We start from the raw sequence: 20,149 nt of genomic DNA on the forward strand, positions 1-20,149 counted from the left end.
AAATTAGTTGAGCATCCGAAAAGAAAGAAGAGAGAGCAAGGCAATACTCACTTTATAGATAGTGCCAGCGTTTCGAAGAGATAATGATTAAAATGTGGTCGCGATGGATTCTTGGCCACCTGGGTTAGGATCTCAGTGAGACGTGGCAGGGCCACTCCCATAAAGGGCATGGAAGCTCCCTGCAACACAAAGAAGCTTCGCATGATCGCTGCAAAGAAAAACAATTATTGGATATTCACCGAAGCCAAAAATATATACGGCTCCAAGAACACTCACCCCTCATCACAAACTCATTCTCTGTCGCTCCCGGCATTGCGAGCGTGGCAAAGAGTCCGCTAATCAGCGAATTGACGTGTGGTGCCAGTACCTGTGGTCCAAACACAATCGCATTGCCGGCATCGCGCATGGCCAGGATCTTCTCCACGGAACAGGCGGCATAGCTGTGAACCACAATGCTTTCGGCTGGCAGATGGCGAATGAGCTGCGGCAGGCAGTTGGCCAGCACTTGGGGACCCAGAATGCTGCGGAAGACCATGATATACTTGATGGCGGCTGCTTTTAGCACGGGTATCTCATTGACTGGAAATGGGGGCATAAATTAGACCAAAAACAATATTACAACCTTTGTATTTCATTACCATTGGGTCTCTCTAGCTCTGGTATGATCTGCGTGGCACAGAATTCCGGCAGCGGCACCAACTCCGAGGTCTGCGTGATGCCATGCTTCTTAGTTCCACCTCGCGATGCCCACGAGGTGACCAGATAGATAGCAGTGTCCTTTGAACGCCAATTGGTCGCCGGATTCTCCTTGTACTTGGCCAGCAATATCTCCAGATATTGACTAAAAATGCCAAAGATCTTTTGCTCATAGTTGAGAGACAAGGTCTTCACGAGGTCACAGGCAGCACGACGGCGCGTATCGACATCAGAGCCCTCAATATCCCGACGAATATACTCGTCGGGGCTGTCTTCGAACAGTTCCTCATCGGAGGGCCGAATGTCCAGATTGGGAATGACAACTTTCTCGCAAATGCGGGCCAGAATCTCTGGGTTTTCGAAAATGCCCTGATAGTTCTTCCGCTCAGCAACCACGGTGATGAATTGCAAGGCATTCGACACCAGCTGCAAATGGAATATCCAGTAATCAAGCATATTTGGAGGGCTTTTTAGAATCTGGAAAATCTTACCGAATCGTTTTTAGTGTTGAGGCTGGTTTTGACCAGCAATTCCCAGACTGCGGTCACGAATTGCTCCATGAACGGCTTAAATTCCTCGTCGTACTTCTTCGCATACAGACAGATATTCTCGCAGACCTGCGAGCGCAGAAACTCCAGCACACCGGGATCATCGTCATCTTCCCTGCTCAGCGCTGGGACATTGACAGCCAGCTGCTGGATGAATGCACCCATCCAGGTGTTCATGTTGTCCTCAAAGAACTCGGGCAGATCCTGCGAGTTGAGCGAGAAGAACACCTTATTGACCAGCACCAATGACCCGTAGATGACCTTCAAGGCCTCCATGTTGTTCTCGTGCACTTTGGTCAGCTGCATGGTGGCCTGCAGGAGGTCTGTGAGCGGCTGGGCCATGCGGTCCAGCACGAACTTGATCTCCTCCCACAGGGCCTGCGATTTGAACTCGAAGCGATAGCGCTTGAACAGCGAATGCGCCGTTTGTAGGACGCCATTAATCACATTGAAATCTCCCGAGGCGAACCTTTGCACCATCTCGTCGATCATTTGCGGCCATTTTTTCGGGAAATCATGCTTGCCAATTATGCTCACGGCGTCGCTCAGCTGCTTCTGCAGTGCCACGGGGGAGTGCAGCATAAGAGTGACAATCAGAGACTTGATGGTGTTGCGATCGCTTTCGTGGATGCGATCGGGCCCATCGGTGTCCTCATGCGCTGCCCAATTCCGCTTTACATAGTTCTTGAATGCAATGGCGCCGGCTATACGCGTTGTCATGTCCATTTGCGACTTGTCGATGAGATTCAGCAGCAGCACAGGATAGTTTTGCTGCAGTTCGGTGGACTCAAGCAGCTTCTCCGCTGCAATATAAACAACATAGAATTACCGACCATATTCCAGATTCGCAATAATTCGAGGCGTCGCCTACAGGGTTTCCCGCGCACACCACAAGTCGCAGATTCCCATACACTTACCCGGCCGGCGTACATTGGGATCGGCGCTGAGCGTCTGCTGCAAATAACCGGCCAGAAGTTGCAAGTTCGCATCGGTTACTTCCATTTTGCTTTTAGTTGTTTGCTAGCCTTTGTTTAATCTAATGGATACCACCGGTTTGCGTGCTATTCAATCAATTTTACAACATAAAATGAAATCGAGAAATTAATGGTCTTTTTGCAAGTGTGACCAGTGATGGAACCTATTGCGAACTATCGACTACTGCCATCGTAATAGCGCATCTAGAGATGACAGTGACTTAAACGATAGGTAGTGGCAATATTCAGTGAGGAATATGGTGGAGATAAGTCGTTACCCCGCCAATATTTAATGTGCAATATTTTATTTATATTTTTAGGAAATTATTGCCGAAGGACTTGGCATCTTCATTCAGATAGTAAACATAATTGTGCTGGTATGTTTGCCCGTGGTCATTATACACCTGAAAGGACATGCATTCAGTTTAAGTGAGTACCAAATATGCATTCATTCGAGCAAATGATTATTTTTAATTTCGCCCTTCACAGTGGGCGCCTCAACCGTGTGCTTCTTTTACTCGATTCTGTTCCTGAAGATATGGAGCTATGTGCAGACCAATATGTGGTGCCGACAGACCTACTACCAGAAGAATCCCCGAGAGCGGAGGCCCAGCATCTCGCTAGCGGAACTCAGTAAGTTTAGGTCAACAAAAATAATGTCATAAATCATATTTATTTGGTTGTGTTTTCTTTAGAAAACGGTCATTTGGATAGTGGAGATGAGGATGAAGCCATTTCCAAGTTGGTGCAATATCCCGATAATCTAAGCTACAGGGATCTGCTATACTTTCTGTGCGCTCCCACTTTGTGCTATGAACTGAACTTCCCTCGCACAAGTCGAGTCCGCAAGCGTTTCCTTTTGAAGCGCCTCTTGGAGGTCATGATTGGAGTTCATGTGGTGATGGCCTTGTTCCAGCAATGGATCATTCCCTCGGTGCGCAACTCCCTGATACCATTTTCAAATATGGATGTGGTGCTGGCCACAGAGCGTCTCCTCAAACTGGCGGTTAGTGTGGTGATTGGCGGCAGTATTTATGATTTCTAAACTGTATTCTTTAGCTTCCCAATCACTTGGTCTGGCTGTGCTTCTTTTATCTGATGTTCCACTCCTTCCTGAATGCTGTGGGTGAGCTCCTGAATTTTGCAGATCGTAACTTTTACTGTGATTGGTGGAATGCCAACAACATTGACACCTTCTGGCGAACATGGAACATGCCGGTGCATAGGTGGTGTGTGCGTCATCTCTACATTCCGGTCGTCCAAATGGGCTATTCGTCGCGTCAGGCTTCGACCATAGTGTTCCTGTTCAGTGCCTTCTTCCATGAGTACTTGGTAAGATCTGGGAAAAAAAAGTGATCATACCGATCAAAATTTATAATTTTGTTTCTGTTCGGTCCTCTAGGTCTCTGTTCCACTACAAACATACAAAATCTGGGCCTTTATGGGCATGATGGGACAGATTCCACTCTCAGCAGTGTCCAAATACGTCGAGCGCCGCCTGGGCCCACGCATGGGCAATATCATTGTTTGGGCATCCATTATTCTGGGTCAGCCGCTGTGTATTATGATGTACTATCACGACTACGTGGTCACGCATTACCAGAATTCACTCAACGGCACCGAATACGAGAGTTAGATTTTAAAAGACACTTTCTGCGGGATGGAACATCAGCACTGGTCCGTGTACTTTTTTGTAATTTATAAGCCCAAACGCGATTGCCACCATACAAAATCTATTTTGTATTCTTTTTGCACATGCATATAGTACTGATTAAAACATATAGATTGTTATTAAATGCATTTGTTAATGAATTTAAGTGTCATGTAAATAAATAATCAAATTTTAAATTCAGTTTTTTATTAAAAATAACTAAATTATATAAATGTCAATACGAACCCGCCGTTTTCAATTTAGTAGTGGTATCGATACCATGAGTATCGATAGGCGGCCCAGGCATCTGTGTGTTGGCCATCGCTAGGCGTAGTTCTGAAACCAAGCCAAAACAACCATTTTTTCGTAAAAATTCAATATCAGCGTAATCTACCGTTTAGGTGCGTTATTATTCTGGTGTTATTTATTTAGTTTACAAAAGTGCGATTGTGGCCCTGCTATCGCTTCACCTGCTACGGTACGTTCTCGACTAGTTTGGCATGTTTTTCGTCGGCATTTTCGCGACGCCCGGCACACAGTCGCGCACACATAGATATTGCGTGTGTGTGTGTGTTTGTCCAATTGCCAGTGTATGTGCTGTGTTGTGTGTGTGTGTCTCGCGCTGGGTCTGAAAATTTTTTACATCAGCGCTTGCATGCGGCCATAATAATTAAATGAGAAACGCGATTTGTTTAACAAAATGTTATCAATTTCCAGGACGATTTGGCGTAGTCACCAGAGACTGCAACTACAAGCAGCACTCGTGCACCGTGCGTCTGCGAGCAGCGGAAATTTAAGGCGGCACCAGAACTCCTCATTTTCATTAGCGCTAGCGGAAGAGCCGGCTGATTGTAGTCACGTAAGTGTACCGTGTGTGCCTGGATCTCGTTTAGTGCTAGAAATAGTTCACCATGAGTTATATTCCCAAGCAGATAATGAGTGGTCGGTATCGTGGCGGCGGAGGAGGCGGCGGGCGCTATGGCGGCGGACCCGGTGGTCCACCAGGTGGACCTGGCTATGGCGGCGGTGGCTATAATGATTTCGACAATTATCGAGGCGGCGGTGGCAATGGAGGCGGAAACGGTGGCGGCTACAACGACAACTTTGGCCCAGGGCCCAATCCCTTCAACAGTAAGTGCCAAGAAGCCAGAACAAAAAGGTTGCCCAATATATATTTTCCGTACCTTTCTGCTGCAGTGGGCCCCAACGTTTCCTACAACGACATGATGCAGCTGATGAGCGCCATGGCCAGCAATATCAACATGAACTCGCAGCCCCCGCAGCCCATGCGGCAGAGTTGTGGCGAGCTGCGGAATCATCATTGCGGCATGTTCGTGGAGCTGTCGGGTAGGCTGATCAAGAAGCGGGTGAATCGCTTCGCTGAGCTTAGGGATCGCAATGGTGGCGCCTGCCAGCTGGTTGTGCTCGAGGACAAGCATCCGAGGGTGGCGCGACGCATGAATAACATGCCAGAGAATACAACGCTCACGATTGTGGGACAAGTGATGAGGAGGCCGCACAATTCCTGCAATCAAACGATGCCAACGGGCGAAATAGAGGTTGAGGTCCAAGATATCCTCAACATACATTTCCCGGCGAGCGGCACGAAGCGAGCGGGCGATAAGCGTAGCTACAGCACCATGGTGCAACAGCAGAGCACGCAGGGCATCACCAGCACCGAGTACAAGATTGCAAGTGAGTCTCGGAAGAGAGAGTAGTTAGAGAGTAGACTTCTTACTAATTTAAATGACCGATTCAACAGGGAACGAAAACATTCTGAAATACTTTGAGAATCGCGATCTAACGTGCAACGATCTGAGGCGCGATGATGTGGGAAAGACGGTTACTCTGGTGGGCTGGATACCATCCACGAAAAACAACAAATTCCTACAGCTCAAGGATGGCTATGGCCAAACGCAGTTAATGATTGAAGATCAGTCGGTGAGTCGGTTTTGTGAGCATATATATATATTATATTATATTATTAAATGTCTCGTATCTTAATTAACAGCTCATAGACACCTTTATGTCCACGCCCGACCAAACTGTGCTCCAAGTAGTGGGAAAAGTGCTGGGCAGACCCAAAGCCAATATTAATTTGGTGAGTTTTTGACCCGATTATTGTCTATAAAGGATTGTTGTGTATCATTAATCGCATATATCTTTCAGAAATACGACACTGGCGAGGTGGAGGTCAGTGTGGCGAGCGTTAAGATTTTGAATCCCGACGACCCATACGATGGCCCAATCAAAATCAAAGAGAAGCAACAGAAGATGTCCATTGATGATCTCGAGGCTGAAGAGGCCGCCGCTTGCGGCTCCTCCCATGCGGACAGCAACAATGGTGAACCCAAGGAAGATGGCGGACCGGAGGCCACGTCGTCCACCAACAATGGCAGCAATTCCGAGCAACGCGTTAAGGTGGCCGATACGAATAAGTTTGCTGATCGCACGCACAATTGCGGGGAGCTGACATCGAATGAGATCAACGAAAAGGTTGTCATCTGCGGATGGCTGGAATTCCAGCGGATGAACAAGTTCTTCATACTGCGCGATGCCTATGGCCAGACGCAAGTGCTGCTGCTGCCGAGGACCAAGGGTCTGGAGGAGTATGCAGAGACGGGGGTGCCCATTGAGTCGATTGTGCGGGTGGAGGGCACGGTGATACCCCGGCCAGGGGCCACTGTTAACCCCAAAATGAGCACCGGACACGTTGAAGTGGAGGCGGACACGGTGCTGGTGCTGAATCCGTCCAAGAAGAACCTGCCCTTCGAGATACGTAAATTCAATCGAGCCGGAGAGCGACTCCGCCTCACGCATCGCTATCTGGACTTGAGGTTCAATGACATGCAACACAATCTCCGCCTGCGCTCGTCGGTTATAATGAAGATGCGCGAATATCTCGTCAACTATTTGGGCTTCGTCGAGGTGGAGACGCCCACTCTGTTCCGACGCACCCCCGGCGGAGCTCAGGAGTTTGTGGTGCCCACCCGCAAGGCCGGACACTTTTATTCGCTCGTCCAGAGCCCGCAGCAGTTCAAGCAAATGCTAATGTCTGGCGGCATCGATCGGTATTTCCAAGTGGCGCGATGCTACCGTGACGAGGCCACGCGTCCCGACCGTCAGCCGGAATTCACGCAGCTGGATATAGAGCTGTCGTTCACCAGTCGCGATGGCATTATGCAGCTGATTGAGGAGACCCTGCGCTATTCGTGGCCCAAGCACCTGCCCAAGCTGCAGACCCCATTCCGTCGCATCACCTACGAGGAGGCGCTGGAGAAATACGGCAACGACAAGCCCGACACACGCTTCGGCTTTCTTTTGAACAACGTTTCCGACATTATCGACAAGAGCGAGGAGTACAAGGGCAAATATGAGGGCGGTCTTGGCGCCTATGCCATTGTGGTGAGAGCGAGCGAAGCCTTCTGGAATGGAGCTGCCCGCAAGCACTACGAGGGTCTCGGCAAAGACTTTACTGGTACACTGTTTGTGCGCAAATTCGGCCCCGCCACGGATGTACAGGATCGTCTCGGCAAACTGCTCGGCGAGCAGGTGGCCAATGAAATTACAGAAAAGTTTGATCTCGAGGAGAATGATCTGCTCTTCCTGGGCATTGGACCCAAAGTGGAAACTGTAAGTTTTTTGGACGACTGCCCCCCCTAAGTCTCTACAAAATTTTCGATTTACAGCGCACATTGTTGGGTCGCATTCGCCTGGATTATCACGATTTTCTGGTGGAGAATGTCAAGATGAAGAAGCCCAACGATTACCGATTCCTTTGGGTCATAGATTTTCCGCTGTTCGAGCGGAATCGCGAAACAAATCAGCTGGAGAGCGTCCATCATCCGTTCACGCAGCCACACATCGATGATTTGGATAATTTTGCGACCAGCTGCGAAAACCTGGAGAACATACGTTCGCAGGCGTACGATCTGGTGCTCAATGGCCAAGAAGTTGGCGGCGGCTCCATTCGCATCCACGACCGCGACATGCAGCAGTTTATATTGGAACAGATCCTGAAGATACCACACGAGCATTTGTCACATTTACTGAGTGCCTTAGAGTCGGGCTGTCCGCCGCATGGTGGCATAGCACTGGGCCTGGATAGGCTCATCGCCATATTGTGCAGGGCGCGGTCCATACGCGATGTGATTGCATTCCCCAAGTCGCTGAATGGACGGGATCCGCTCTCGAACGCACCCGTGCCCATTTCCGAGGAGGACATGAAGCTCTATCACCTGTCGGTGCTGGAGGAAGAGGATGCCAGCACAAACAGCACGTCGCTCGATCAGGAGGATGATGATCCCGATCGAGTGCGGGCCCCACCATCGCCTATGTCCGGCAACAGTGATACTGAGCAGCCCGAAATGGAGGTGGACATTAAGGTGGAGGCTATCGATGAGCCGCAACCAGAAAAACCAGTCGAGGAGCCAGAGTCCTCTGCACCAGTCCCAGTCGCAGTCTCAGTCTCAGAAACACCTGAATCCCCATCCCCGCCACCCCAGCCGGCAACACCAGTCCCCGCAACGCCGACAACGCGTGCCAAAAGAGTCATCAAAAAAAAGGTATAGGGCTGACCCTCAGTAGCAGCAGCAGCAACAGTCAGTGGCGATTAATATTGTACGGATAAGCATTTTACGTAAGCTCAGAAGTCGGGTACGTACGAACGGTCGGACAGACGGAATGGGAAGGAAAAGGGGCAGTGAAAAACAATCATCATAGCATTCAACGCTTGTCTTCGTCGTCATAGTCAGGAAGTGGGACGGGGTAGATCGGATGTTTTCTATTCGTAAGTGTACATGTAATTGTATACATAGCACAGCTTCAGATACATCCTGTCCTGCCCCAATTGCAATCCCTGCATAGAAAATAGAGGATTAGAACATACCATACACCGAAAATACGATTTCCGAACCGGCACTCCACATTCTTCAAGTCCATTTCTAATTAATATGGCGTTAAAAATTTATTACAATTTACAATTAATACAAAACTGCTATTGTATTCCGGAATTGTTTAAAATTATACAATGCTTGAATTATACGATTAAACCCATACACTGCGTTTCACAACTATAAGCTTAGCAATCCAATCAATCATCAAGCTAAATCACTTTTCAATTCAGCAATTAGGAATTTTTAAATTGTCAATTAAAGTATTCAACTAAAATATGTAATTAAGGCCCGCCACCATAGATGATGGTCTCGTCTCTATTAATCCCCGAATGGTACCACTTACCTACCTACATTTAGCTCTAAATTATACGTTTTTAACCAATTATTGTATTTTTATAATATTTACAAAATCTGTATCATTTATTTAACTAATTTATTTATTAAAACAGTACTGTTCTAGGGCTCAGGAATACGAAGCATAGGTCTATATTCGTAATATACATAATGCTGCATGATTAAACCGCAATTTAGTTACAATTTTCGCCTAGTACGTATAGTTTTGAAACGCACTGTATTTGCATTTGTTGGATATCACCCTCACAATGAAGAATTCATCCGTTAATTATTAGTAAGGAATGTAGGGGCAAGGGTGGGATTTAACTGCTCAATCCGATCCGGTCGGGTGCTACTTCACCTTTGGCAGAGCAAATATATTATTTTCTATAAAGCCATACGTGAGATTCCTTCGATAATCCCACCAGTCCATGGTTGGGGAAGATTGTGTGGACAGCTGGCGATCGTCTGGATCAATGAATTCGACCAAATCCTGCTCCTCCACGGATTCATCGTTGTCGATTTCCTTGTTCTCCGGACTAAAGCTGGTCCAGTGCTCATAGGGATCTCGGCCACTGGGCGACATGGCCAGGTTGTTGAAGTTGGCGCCCAGTTTGCCAAACTGATCGATGTGCTGCAGCAAAGGATCCACACTCTGGTTGGGCGGCGCCCTTAAATGATTGGAAGGAGCACGCATATGCGGCTGCTTGGCACCCAGCGTTGGCAGATCCGTCCACTTGCCCAGGGCATAGGGAGAACTGTCGTTGGTGTCGATCATGAACATTCCTCGAGTGGTGGAACGAATGTTGTCACCAGCCTCCAGCAGGAAATTCGTGGGAGGACACATTCCGAGCAGGTAAGAGATATATCCGCTGCATGCCCAGCCCCAGAATCCTTTGGTTGAGCGTATGGACTCCAGGAAGTAGGTAGGAGCACGCTGATGACTGCAGGCAAAGGAATCTACAGGAGGGGAGATCAACCAACGTTAATCCTCAAGTTTAGTGTCCGTTTCTGTGTCACTTACTAATCTTCTGTCCATTACAGCCTGGCTGCATGATGCCACCATTCATATAGAAGTCGGCGTGACCACATCTCTCCAGCTTTCCCTGCACGAGGGCATTCGTATGATACACATCCACATATGTGGCGTCACTCGGATCCAGTTTATCCGCATTTCCCGAGGTAATAAACAGCGGCATTGCCGGGTCCAAGCCCGTTATTCTGGGTAGCACAAACGAGCTTAGATTCCTCGCTATATAGTTGGGAAGCTGTGCCCCGAGAGAGAACCCAATCACATGGATGTCCGTATTGCCCGTCTCCACCAGACGCTCCACCAGCTGGGCCGTGCACGTCCCTGCATGACGTGTATTGTGCACTGCACTGATGTAGCAGGGACCCGGCGACAGGACGCTCCAATCCACATAGATAATATTGTAGTCCGATTTAGAGAGGTATTCTAAGGTTGGGCAGGAGTTTATAACTTACGAATTTTGAATGTACAGAGCAACAATCTCACCATCTCTCATTTTCTGCAGGGGATGTAGAAACATATCGGAGTTATAGCCATGGATGATGATCTTTGTGGGATGCCTGGGATTGAAGTAGGAGGCTGTAAGATTGGACTTCTCCAGGCTATCATCGATGTGCAGGCATTGTCTATCCATTGCATTGTGTCGCGTGTAGATATAATACTTGACATCCGGATCGGGACAACTGCGGCCCACGGCCCACTTGCAGGGACCTAAAGTAATGTCTCTATTTGTGGGAGAAGGCGTGACACTCGTAGGCGTCGCCAGTGCAGGTGTTGTGCCATCATTTTCAAAGGTGGGCAGTGGCTTGCTGGTTGCAAAACTCCTGGTTGTAGCTGCCTGGCAAATGCTGACTGGGTATAAGAAATATTTGAGGATTTCTTTTCATGCATTTTCAGTCCACACATTGATCAGTACTCACCCAATGCCAGTCCACTCAATAGATACAAATAATGCATCGTATCCTTAGTAAAACTGATTCCCTTTTAAGTTCCGCCTTGATATATTTCCAATGATTAAAAACAAAAATTTCTTTCAGCGCTTCATGGAGCGCTTGGGCTGAAAACGTTGGAGAAACTGAAGGCCGGCTGGCCAAGTTAATACGATTTTGGCCAAATTGTAATGAGTGGACATGGCCATGGGTATTTGTATTGGTATGAGTGAGAGTGCGGGCTGTAAAGTGAGAGTTGCGGGTGGAAAAGTGAAACCATAAAGAGAATTTGAAGTCAAACGAATGACTTAGATACTATCAATGTATCTATGGTATGATTTGAACACGCGGCTTATATAACAGAGTTTTTACTTTTTAATGCTCAGATCTAATTGAGATACTTTATGATCTCTAGATTCCAATATTCACTATTCATATTTTGAAAGCTTTTCCTATTTGCACATGATGTTTTTCTTCCATAACTCATAAATGCATTCGCACAACACTCTCTCAACGAATCGCCCACACAGTCACTTACACTCACCACCAACACTGCGATCCGTTCCACACTCGCCTACGTGTCTGTGGTTTCAATTGTCAGCAGAATGCGTTTACTGAATGAAAACTTTTTGTTGTCATCGCCAGAGATCACGGCGCACGTACAGAGGCGAATGTTCGCCTGTCTTTTGCATTTATAGGAATCTCATGTCTTATAGTAGTAGGAATTGTAATCGGGCATGGCCTTAACCAGAATCTTATACCATTATTGACACAGACGCGCAGCCCGAAACCCACATAGATAACTCGGTATGTACTGTGTTTTGATATTCTTTTCCCGACCCAGGTCAATGAAAACAAATCTGAATGAGATTAACATTTTGGTTGGGTTTTTCTTTATACGTATACCACATTCAATAGATACTCGAATAATTATGAGTGTGTGGCCATCATCATAGGTGATTTATGGTGAATATCCAAATAGCTATATCCAAAATCTATAGCATTCTTTTCTGGCCTTAAGTGTGTGAGTTGCTCCGTGGAAGTGCTCCTCATGGTTTTCCAATTAATGGCCGATACGTGTGTCTAGAACACCCACGATAATTCCGTACCAAATCCATACTGTATATATATATATATATGTTATATCCGTTTCTATATACAAACATATGTACATATGTATGTACGAATGTAGCAATAATCTTCGCTACGGAATTTCAAACAAAATGCGAATTAATAGACAGATTTTTGTATTTATGTACATTTGCCACCCGTGCTCATAAATGAACGACATGTGGGCCTGAGATTGGCAATTTCGTCAGCTCCATTAAATTATTTATAGGATATTTACATACATATGTATATATTTACAAGTCTTCAGGCTGTTTAGAAATTTGACATTTGGTATTGGAGAGCGTCCATACCATTCTAAAATAATACATAAATAGATGGAACTTTGATTAACTTTGATTTTTCGCCACGGTTTATTTATGTTTTCAGATTATACGAGTATTGTGTCTGCCATTAATCACACATACTGATCATACACCTGGCTGGTGGATTCATGGGCTTATCCGGGCCACACTTGAAGGCCTCTTGGAACTCGGGCATATTCAAGTATACCCGATTCAGTTGGGCGGCAAAGATCTCCGCCTGCCGGTTGCACAGCTGCTGTGCCACCGCATAGAAGAGCACCCGCTGCGGATCCAGATGAAAGTACTTCAGAACAAAGGCCTCTGCGAAGGCGAAGCGCTCGCCCTGAAGCCAGAAGTGATAGTCCCGCAGGGTGGCCTGAAACGAGCGATAGAACAGGAAGATCTCCCCAATCTCATCCGCGCTGAGCTGCCGGTAGATGGGTGCTAGACGGGAATCGTAGTGCTGTAGGGACTGTCGCTCCAGGCAGTCCAGGGCGGTGTATCGTCCATCGGTGTCCAGTAGGAGATGCGACTGGCGCCACACTTCCAGGCCCTGGGTGGCATAGTAGTGATAGGTGGGTCGCTGGAGCGATAGCAGCACAAAGTGCAGAAAGTGGCGCAGGAAGTATGCAGGACCATTGACATCCTCTTCGTCGATGTAGGGCGAGGTGAAGCTGTGACGAAGTTGGGCTCGTCTGAGGAGCAGAAGATTCCCATGAAAGGCATTGCTGGAGAAGCCCAGATCCCTGTAGTTATGGTTTAGCTCGGTAATATTGAGGTAGGCCTGAGCATGCGACTCCAGAAGCCGAGCCACCTGGAGCTCCTTTCGTTCCACGGAGGCTGGGAGCAGATGGCCATACCAATCCCTTCGAGACAGAGTCGAACGTCGTCTCTTTTGGAAGCGCGTGGTGTGCAGCTGATAGGAGGCCAGTGCCACCTCTCGGCCGATCTGGGGGCTAAGGACATGCCACTGCCAGTATTCAGAGTGCAGTAGCCGCTCGAACTCCTCGGCTAGGTGGAAGCAATCCGCATAGAGGAGCTGCTCCTTGGCCTGCCACAGCACGTAGTTGTAGACGATGCGGGGTTCCGTTTGCCGAAGGACCTGCCAGGCTTGCGTGATCTTCTCCACATCCAAAGGCAGCTTTCGAGCCATCTCCAGCTGCTCCTCAGTGAAGTTGAGTGCGGCGAAAAAGTGCTGAAAGTACTCCATGGTATTATCATCGAGTAGAAGCTGCTCCTGATCGGGTCTAGGCGTCGTCCTGCCATTCCTTGTAAGACTCCGGACTAGCGGAAGTTCTCCTCTCATTCCACGGCATAGGATTCGCATCTCGTGGGCGACTATGTGTCCCACATTGCGATGGCGACCCTCCAGGAGATCCGACATGCTCGACTGGAACTCCTCCAGGCTGGGACAAGCTAGATTCTGGATGGGACTCACATATATGGTCTGTGCGGCAAAGTAGATTTGGAGGAGTGTTGGCAGCCCGTGAGCCGCCAGCTGAGCGGAGAGAGCGATCCAATTGAGCCTCCCATTCAGCTGCCTGCGTTCCCACTGATGTCGGAGGAAGGGCCACGCTGAGAGCACTTCTTCATGCGCTCTCAGGAATGAGATCTCCTCCAGCAGACGCTCCCAGTGCGAGAGTTGGGGCCTCACACTCAGCACATGGCTTTCCCCTCTACCTCGACACTCCGTGTACAGTTGGGAGATCAAGCGACCTGGCAACGTCTGGAAGTTTCCATACTGCGCCTGGAAAAAGCTCATCCGATCTTGTTTGTTGTACAGATACGGTGGCACTTCATCCTCATCCACCAGCGATTGCTCAAAGTTCCCGCAGGCATGGGCATAGAAGTCATCGCAGGGATCGGCTGAATCATTCTTCATTCGGACCAACTGCCGGAGATTGCTTTTGTAGAGTTGGCTAAAGAATTGCCCCGACTCGATGTCCGTTTCTGTCTCCGCTTCCGCCTCTTTGGCATTTCTTCCCAGCACCGATTTAGTGACTATAACTAAACACAAGGTAAACAGTAGCTTCCAGCGCATTATTTTCTAATCGTCCGCTCGTTTCTTTGGTTTCGCGAAAACTGCGCAAAAATTTCGTCTTTCCCAGAGAATGAGAGAGACCCCGAGACCTTAATGATAAGCCTCGAATGCTGTGGATTGAGCTCAGCTTCTATCAGAGTTCTCCAAGTTCTCACCGCTCTCCAAGTGCCTCAGTTCCTCATAGGGGAGTGTGCCAGTGTACACTCGCCTTGACCTTAAAGATTTTTCCAATTCTGTTCATGCCTTACATCTGTTGATGACGAAATGAACTCTGATATTTATACACACATATGTATGTATTTATGTACATGTGTATGCATGTGAATGCTTCACGGAAGAAAAATGAAATTATTCTACTGGAAAAAACAAAAACGAGTATTCCATTAAATATAAAGAAATGGTAAAAGAGTCCAAATTCACGTTCTATTATTTTGATTGAATGGTTAAATATGTAGTAAAATCCTCAATCTTTCGTTTTGCTACTAATTATTCAGAACGTTTTAAGTGCTCGATTTTTTATATAATTATACGATCTATCAAAGTGGGGCAACATTTAAATTTACTTGTAACCAGACAATCATTCCGCAGTCAGACTCTGTCGTAAAGGCATGAAATTACTAAATTTCTGAATTTATACCATACATTACGCATACGCCATGTGTTCACAGCTGCATTAAATTCCAACAAACGCAAACACTCTCACTTACAATACATCAAATGGAATGTACTCAAAGAAATAAACTACATTTTTCGTAAATGCATTTTCAATCCATTTATCTATTTGAAATAAAAAAAAAAATCTAAAAAGCTTTTTCCAATCGTCAAATATTTTATTCTGATTTTAACAGGGTTCGAGTTCAACTAAGTAAACATTCGCTTCTCCCCTTTCCATAATTGTTTTGGTCATTAGGTACATTGCTTTTTTTTTGCACATAAGTCCAAAATATATACCCCTAAAATATATATAATGTTTGTCACATCGTTTCGTTTGTTTTCCGCCATTTGCGCAGTGCATTTTCAAATTGACTTAATGACAAGTGTCAGCTTTGCGGAAAGTGTGTATTTTTTTTAGAAGTCATGGACCTGATATTTGCGACGTGTTGTTTATGAAAGTGCTGGTTGCTGTTTAAGTATAAATATATTTCTATAAGCTGATGGTTGAATTGGTGCAGGACTGCACGTCAAAATTGGAATCAATCAAGGAATGATCGAAAAGACAAAGAGATCTACAGTCTACAAGGAATACTTTCACTTCTCGAATGCGCCACTGCCTCTGTCTTGACGTATTTCCCTGACCCAACAACCTTACAGATCTCAAACCAAATATTCATGTTCCCCGTTCTTTTGCACTTGCGGGAGATTCCAAAATTTCTGTCCATCTGTCAATTAGTTGGGAGAAAAATGTTTCAGGTTTGTTTTTTCGTGTGGCTGAAAATGGAACACCAATATAGTGATGTCTTGGGTGTACGAGTATTATTTATAATAAGCGTACTGTTATTGTTGGTGGTGTTGGTGGTGGTTGAGCTTCAGATCCGGCCAACGGCTGCTCGAAAACTGTCAAAATGTGCGCCGCAGATTTATTTTATTTATTTTCGATGTTATGTCTTTGCGACTTTCCAAAAAGTCTGCACTTGTTGCCCCCTACCATAGTGGCGTCTCATTTTGGCCAATGCTACAGAATGCTACGCTATATACACAGAGACACCCATATAGTTACGGGTATATGTGATTCTATATCCACTTGTCAGATCGTCTGTTTGAGTGTGTATGTCAGTGGATGGCAAATGTTTGCAGTTCGCTGAGTATTTCATCTATTTCACAGGGAGGACGGCAAGTGCGTGCCATTCGTGGACGGTTCGGTTTAGTTGAGCCAAAGGCTTTCATCAGTTAATAGCACAAAAATTGTGTCTCCCCCAAAAAGCAACCAAAAGGTAATCCAGGAGCAAACTCAAGTGATCTGTGCGACCTCATCTACAATGTGCAGTTCCTCCGTCATTAAAGCAAAAATCAAAAATGGAATTCAAGTGTGCCGTGCTCATAAATATTTTTATCAATTCTTTTATTTGTTGGAACTGTTCCAATCTATAAAACTGGAATTATTCCCATCTATATAGACATGTTGTATAAAGCAAAGAAACCTCAAAAAGATATAAAAAAAAAATATGAAGAGACTACAAGTTTTTATATTCCATATGGCTGTGATATCTGTCTTCTTTATATAAACATTTTTTTATATAGAATATAATATAATTTTATTTGATTTGCTTATTTTAAAAAACAAAATGATATGTGTTTTTTTCGGAATTTATGGCCGCCTTTTGAATGTTTCTATCAAATTAAAATTCTCACGCGCCGTATAAAAACAGACTTTTACATATTTTCCTTGAAATATTTTCAACCTTTGTCTGGCTTCATTCCAAACTAATATTCAAAACAATATTTTTTCCCGGAACTCTTTTCAGCAAATCCAATCAATATGAGCGAAGCAAAGAACCTCTTTACCACCTTCGGCATCCTGGCCTTCCTGCTCTTCTGCCTGTACCTCATCTATGCAGTATTGTAGACTGGCAGGGCCACTAGGAGGTCCTTAGAGCAGCGATATGGGGTAAGACTTGTGATCAAATGTATGTTCTAGGGGAAAGAAATTGTTCTTTGAGATATTGATATCTCAAGGATTTATATTTAATTCGAATTTTGAGTAGGATTTTTTTATAAACCTGAAATTAGGACAACTTCTCTGAACTTATGACTCTTTCGGTAAAGAATTGTTTAAGGGATCTTACCTAAAAACTTTATGCATAGATCTCATTCCAGGAATAATTGAACCTTTCTTGGGATCCATAAGTTAAAAACATTTTATACTATAAAGCAATCAAGTAGATCAAAAGTCCCGCCCAAACTCTTCTATTTCCATGATAATTATATAAAATTCTATAAAATTCTATAAATCATTCGTCAAATGATAAACAACAATACAATTATTTCCAGGTATTTATTTTCTTTTCGAAAAATTAGCTATATACGAAAACCCAATTAGCACAAAATCGATTTAAATCCCTTTCGAATAAATCAGAATCAATCAACAATCCTTGAAAAAACTCATTAAGACCAAAAATTGTGCCATCAACTCAATGGGGGCTACGTGACTGATGTTTGATGTGGAATGGGAATGTTCAAGATTCCATCAATATTTGGCAACATTGCGGCAGCAAACAAAGCGAATCCATTCCGTTGTTGAAAGTAAATAAATATGTATCTTGATTAAACAAACAGGCTGCTGGAAAAAATTCAGCTCTCTTCCCACCGATTTTCTGCCTCCATGAACCATATAAAAAAAAAAACTAAAATTATTTGAAAAAAGTTTTCAAATGACAAGGTCCAAAATCCAGATTCTGAGAGAGAAGCAAATTTGTCTAGGTGCAATCCAGTAAATGAATAATTGCTGAATGAGAGGTAGAGAGAGCAAGAGATGAAGTCAAATCCCATGGAATCCAAGTATATATATCTTGAACATATACCAAACCATAGTCTACATATATATATACATATGTACATACCATGCTGATGTGTGTGGTATATATATAAGTGTGGAAAATATTTGTGCCGCAGCGAAGAAAATATGAGCAACAACTGGACACCCATACAACCATGATCAAAATATCTGAATATATGTTTTATATATATATATTATCGAATATATATGTATAATAAAATCTATGGCCGTGAGTGTGTCTGGTAGAGCAATAATTCCAAGCGCTGGCCAACATTTTGTGGAGAAGCGGAATTCAGATCCGAAAATTCAGAGACTCAGTTATTGCGTGCCATTAGCTACGAACGGTTGGAGCAGTCCCCCCAATAATAACTATACCCCAAAAAATGTGTGTTTTTGTGTGCTACAAGGAATACTTTATGACTCAATTAATTCCATTATTTCCATTGTAATCATCAGCAACCACCAACAACAAAAACAACAGCCCTATCAAAATGAGTGAAGCCAAAAGTTTGTTCACCACCTTCCTGATCCTGGCCTTCTTGCTCTTCCTGCTCTATGCCTTCTACGAAGCCGCATTCTAAATAACCCAACCCATCAACCCAATCAATCATCAATCAATCAAGGATAGCTTACATGTTGAATTTCAATTCCAAGCCAAATCATGAACAGCTTGTGGCCTACGAGGAGTTTTAGGACCTTACGCGTTTAAGATGTTAGCATTTAATGGATTTCTACTAGTAACCTAAGCCAGGTGAGTCCCGTCTTAGTAATTACCACGACTAATTAATTGAATTACGCCCACGCAAGTCATATAAAAAATCTTTCGAAATGCCAACGGACAGATTTTTGTAGCATAGAGGAAAACCTTGACAGAACCTCAAGCAATCGTTGAAAATTTCTTGGCAGCCGCCGTTTGGCAGTGGCAGCTCGATAATAATTTTCCAAAATGAAAAAATAGATTTTCTTGTTCTATTTTTTAACCACAACATTTCGACATGGCCCACTAAACACCTTCCTGCCCGCTCAGCCTCTCGCTGTCTCTCTTCCCCTGAGACACATTAAAAATCGTTTTCACACAGAATATTCCAAATTTTTCGCTTTTCTATTTCGCAATCTTGTGATTCAAATCTTGCCCCGATGCGGCCGAAGCATAAAAATGTTCAAAGACATTTTTTATGATCAGAATTTATGATACGCTGAAGGTGGAAAATTATAATTATTAATTTATATTAAATTTTTCGCGAACTTTGTTCATAGAAAAAACGCAAAAGAAATGCAGAAAAGAGTTTAACCATGACCAAATCCCTCAATGAATTATGTGGAACTAAAAATAAACCCTGAAGAGATTATGGCCATTGTTTATGCCAATTCGACCACTTGAACAAACAAAACACAAATCAAAGGCGAAACTAAAAGCGAAAATATATTTAAATCTTGAACCGTATTCAATTGAAAACAATCATTCATTTATAGAATACCCAAAATACATATGTATAGCATTAAACAAAATAATTCTCGCATTGCAGATGACGTCAAAGCCACCAGCTGCCAAATGACAGGCCCCGCGATTAGTTTAGCACAGTTCTCAGGGGGCTCGCCATCATCATTATCATTAGCGTTATGATGATGTATGGTCCATCCATGCTGAGAGGTAAGTACCATTAATTCGCCACACTTATATAGTACTTATGTATATCGATTTGTGTATTTTTCTAGGGCTGCGCTAGATTTGTTCCATCTTCGATGCGGTGCAAGATCGATCCATCCCCAAGGCTCTGGTGGCCACGGCGTCATTTGTTCTAATCATAAATTTTTATTTTATGATTTCTTTTTCGTTTCGCAATGAAATTGACTTAATTTGCAATTTATAGACCATGATGTACAGTATATGCCATCGACAACAACAGCAGCAGCAGCAAGAACAACAGCCACAGCCATCAATAAGAACATTCAAGAATTTGGTTATTATTTCATTGCTAAGCCACAAATTTATTTTGCATTCGTATTTAGTAAGACTTACATAATGTATAACTGCATTTTACTTGACATTGCTTTAATTTATTGTGAATAACATATGCACATGCAACAAAACAACAAAAGCAACAACAACAGCAACCTACTGCAGGAATAAAAAAACTAGAAACAAA

At 44.6% G+C, this 20,149-nt stretch overlaps 5 protein-coding genes and 1 long non-coding RNA gene across 12 annotated transcripts in view; 3 read left to right on the plus strand and 3 right to left on the minus strand.

The window, feature by feature from the left end:
• Positions 1-2,391, minus strand: part of LOC111077920 (exportin-2) — a 3,717-nt gene extending 1,326 nt beyond the window's left edge. The window contains exons 1-5 of the mRNA XM_022372418.2: positions 2,162-2,391; positions 1,188-2,047; positions 639-1,122; positions 277-579; positions 52-208 (exon numbers count right to left, since the gene is read on the minus strand). Coding sequence (XP_022228110.2) covers positions 52-208; positions 277-579; positions 639-1,122; positions 1,188-2,047; positions 2,162-2,246 — 1,889 coding nt within the window. The 5' untranslated portion in view covers positions 2,247-2,391. The remainder of the gene's footprint in view (positions 1-51; positions 209-276; positions 580-638; positions 1,123-1,187; positions 2,048-2,161) is intronic.
• Positions 1-4,014, plus strand: part of LOC111077921 (diacylglycerol O-acyltransferase 1) — a 10,825-nt gene extending 6,811 nt beyond the window's left edge. For both annotated transcript variants that reach the window (XM_022372419.2, XM_022372420.2), the window contains exons 6-10: positions 2,539-2,647; positions 2,708-2,851; positions 2,914-3,224; positions 3,278-3,550; positions 3,621-4,014. In XM_022372419.2, coding sequence (XP_022228111.1) covers positions 2,539-2,647; positions 2,708-2,851; positions 2,914-3,224; positions 3,278-3,550; positions 3,621-3,854 — 1,071 coding nt within the window. In that variant the 3' untranslated portion in view covers positions 3,855-4,014. The remainder of the gene's footprint in view (positions 1-2,538; positions 2,648-2,707; positions 2,852-2,913; positions 3,225-3,277; positions 3,551-3,620) is intronic.
• Positions 4,015-4,101: 87 nt separating this feature from the next.
• Positions 4,102-9,421, plus strand: LOC111078647 (aspartate--tRNA ligase, mitochondrial). 3 transcript variants are annotated; one of them, XM_022373469.2, is made up of 8 exons: positions 4,102-4,347; positions 4,587-4,728; positions 4,802-5,000; positions 5,067-5,564; positions 5,632-5,810; positions 5,881-5,970; positions 6,039-7,502; positions 7,559-9,419. In XM_022373469.2, the coding sequence occupies exons 3-8, from the start codon at positions 4,805-4,807 to the stop codon at positions 8,438-8,440; spliced, it is 3,309 nt and encodes a 1,102-aa protein (XP_022229161.1). In that variant the 5' UTR covers positions 4,102-4,347; positions 4,587-4,728; positions 4,802-4,804; the 3' UTR covers positions 8,441-9,419. The 3 variants fall into 3 exon arrangements, with proteins under 3 accessions (XP_022229161.1, XP_022229162.1, XP_022229159.1); XM_022373470.2 differs by having other exon boundaries at positions 4,102-4,270; XM_022373467.2 differs by lacking the exon at positions 4,102-4,347 and having other exon boundaries at positions 4,512-4,728; positions 7,559-9,421.
• LOC111078651 (phospholipase A1 member A) lies at positions 8,957-11,872 on the minus strand. 3 transcript variants are annotated; one of them, XM_041593755.1, is made up of 5 exons: positions 11,601-11,872; positions 11,048-11,202; positions 10,614-10,979; positions 10,122-10,553; positions 8,957-10,057 (listed from the first exon to the last, which is right to left on the minus strand). In XM_041593755.1, the coding sequence occupies exons 2-5, from the start codon at positions 11,082-11,084 to the stop codon at positions 9,450-9,452; spliced, it is 1,443 nt and encodes a 480-aa protein (XP_041449689.1). In that variant the 5' UTR covers positions 11,085-11,202; positions 11,601-11,872; the 3' UTR covers positions 8,957-9,449. The 3 variants fall into 3 exon arrangements, with proteins under 3 accessions (XP_041449689.1, XP_041449690.1, XP_022229168.2); XM_041593756.1 differs by having other exon boundaries at positions 11,048-11,298; XM_022373476.2 differs by lacking the exon at positions 11,601-11,872 and having other exon boundaries at positions 11,048-11,411.
• Positions 11,873-11,942: 70 nt separating this feature from the next.
• On the minus strand, positions 11,943-14,689 carry LOC111078649. The gene has a single exon (XM_022373472.2). It carries the CDS (start codon positions 14,507-14,509, stop codon positions 12,578-12,580), a length of 1,932 nt encoding a protein of 643 aa, XP_022229164.2. The 5' UTR covers positions 14,510-14,689; the 3' UTR covers positions 11,943-12,577.
• A 1,650-nt stretch (positions 14,690-16,339) lies between these two features.
• On the plus strand, positions 16,340-20,149 carry LOC111078632. 2 transcript variants are annotated; one of them, XR_002608272.2, is made up of 5 exons: positions 16,340-16,440; positions 16,972-17,114; positions 18,459-18,753; positions 19,529-19,653; positions 19,719-20,149. It is a non-coding gene; the product is annotated as an uncharacterized LOC111078632 (long non-coding RNA). The 2 variants fall into 2 exon arrangements; XR_002608273.2 differs by lacking the exons at positions 16,340-16,440; positions 16,972-17,114 and adding an exon at positions 18,278-18,387.

Source organism: Drosophila obscura, unplaced genomic scaffold, assembly GCF_018151105.1.
Source record: "Drosophila obscura isolate BZ-5 IFL unplaced genomic scaffold, ASM1815110v1 contig_200, whole genome shotgun sequence".
Classification (NCBI taxonomy): domain Eukaryota; kingdom Metazoa; phylum Arthropoda; class Insecta; order Diptera; family Drosophilidae; genus Drosophila; species Drosophila obscura.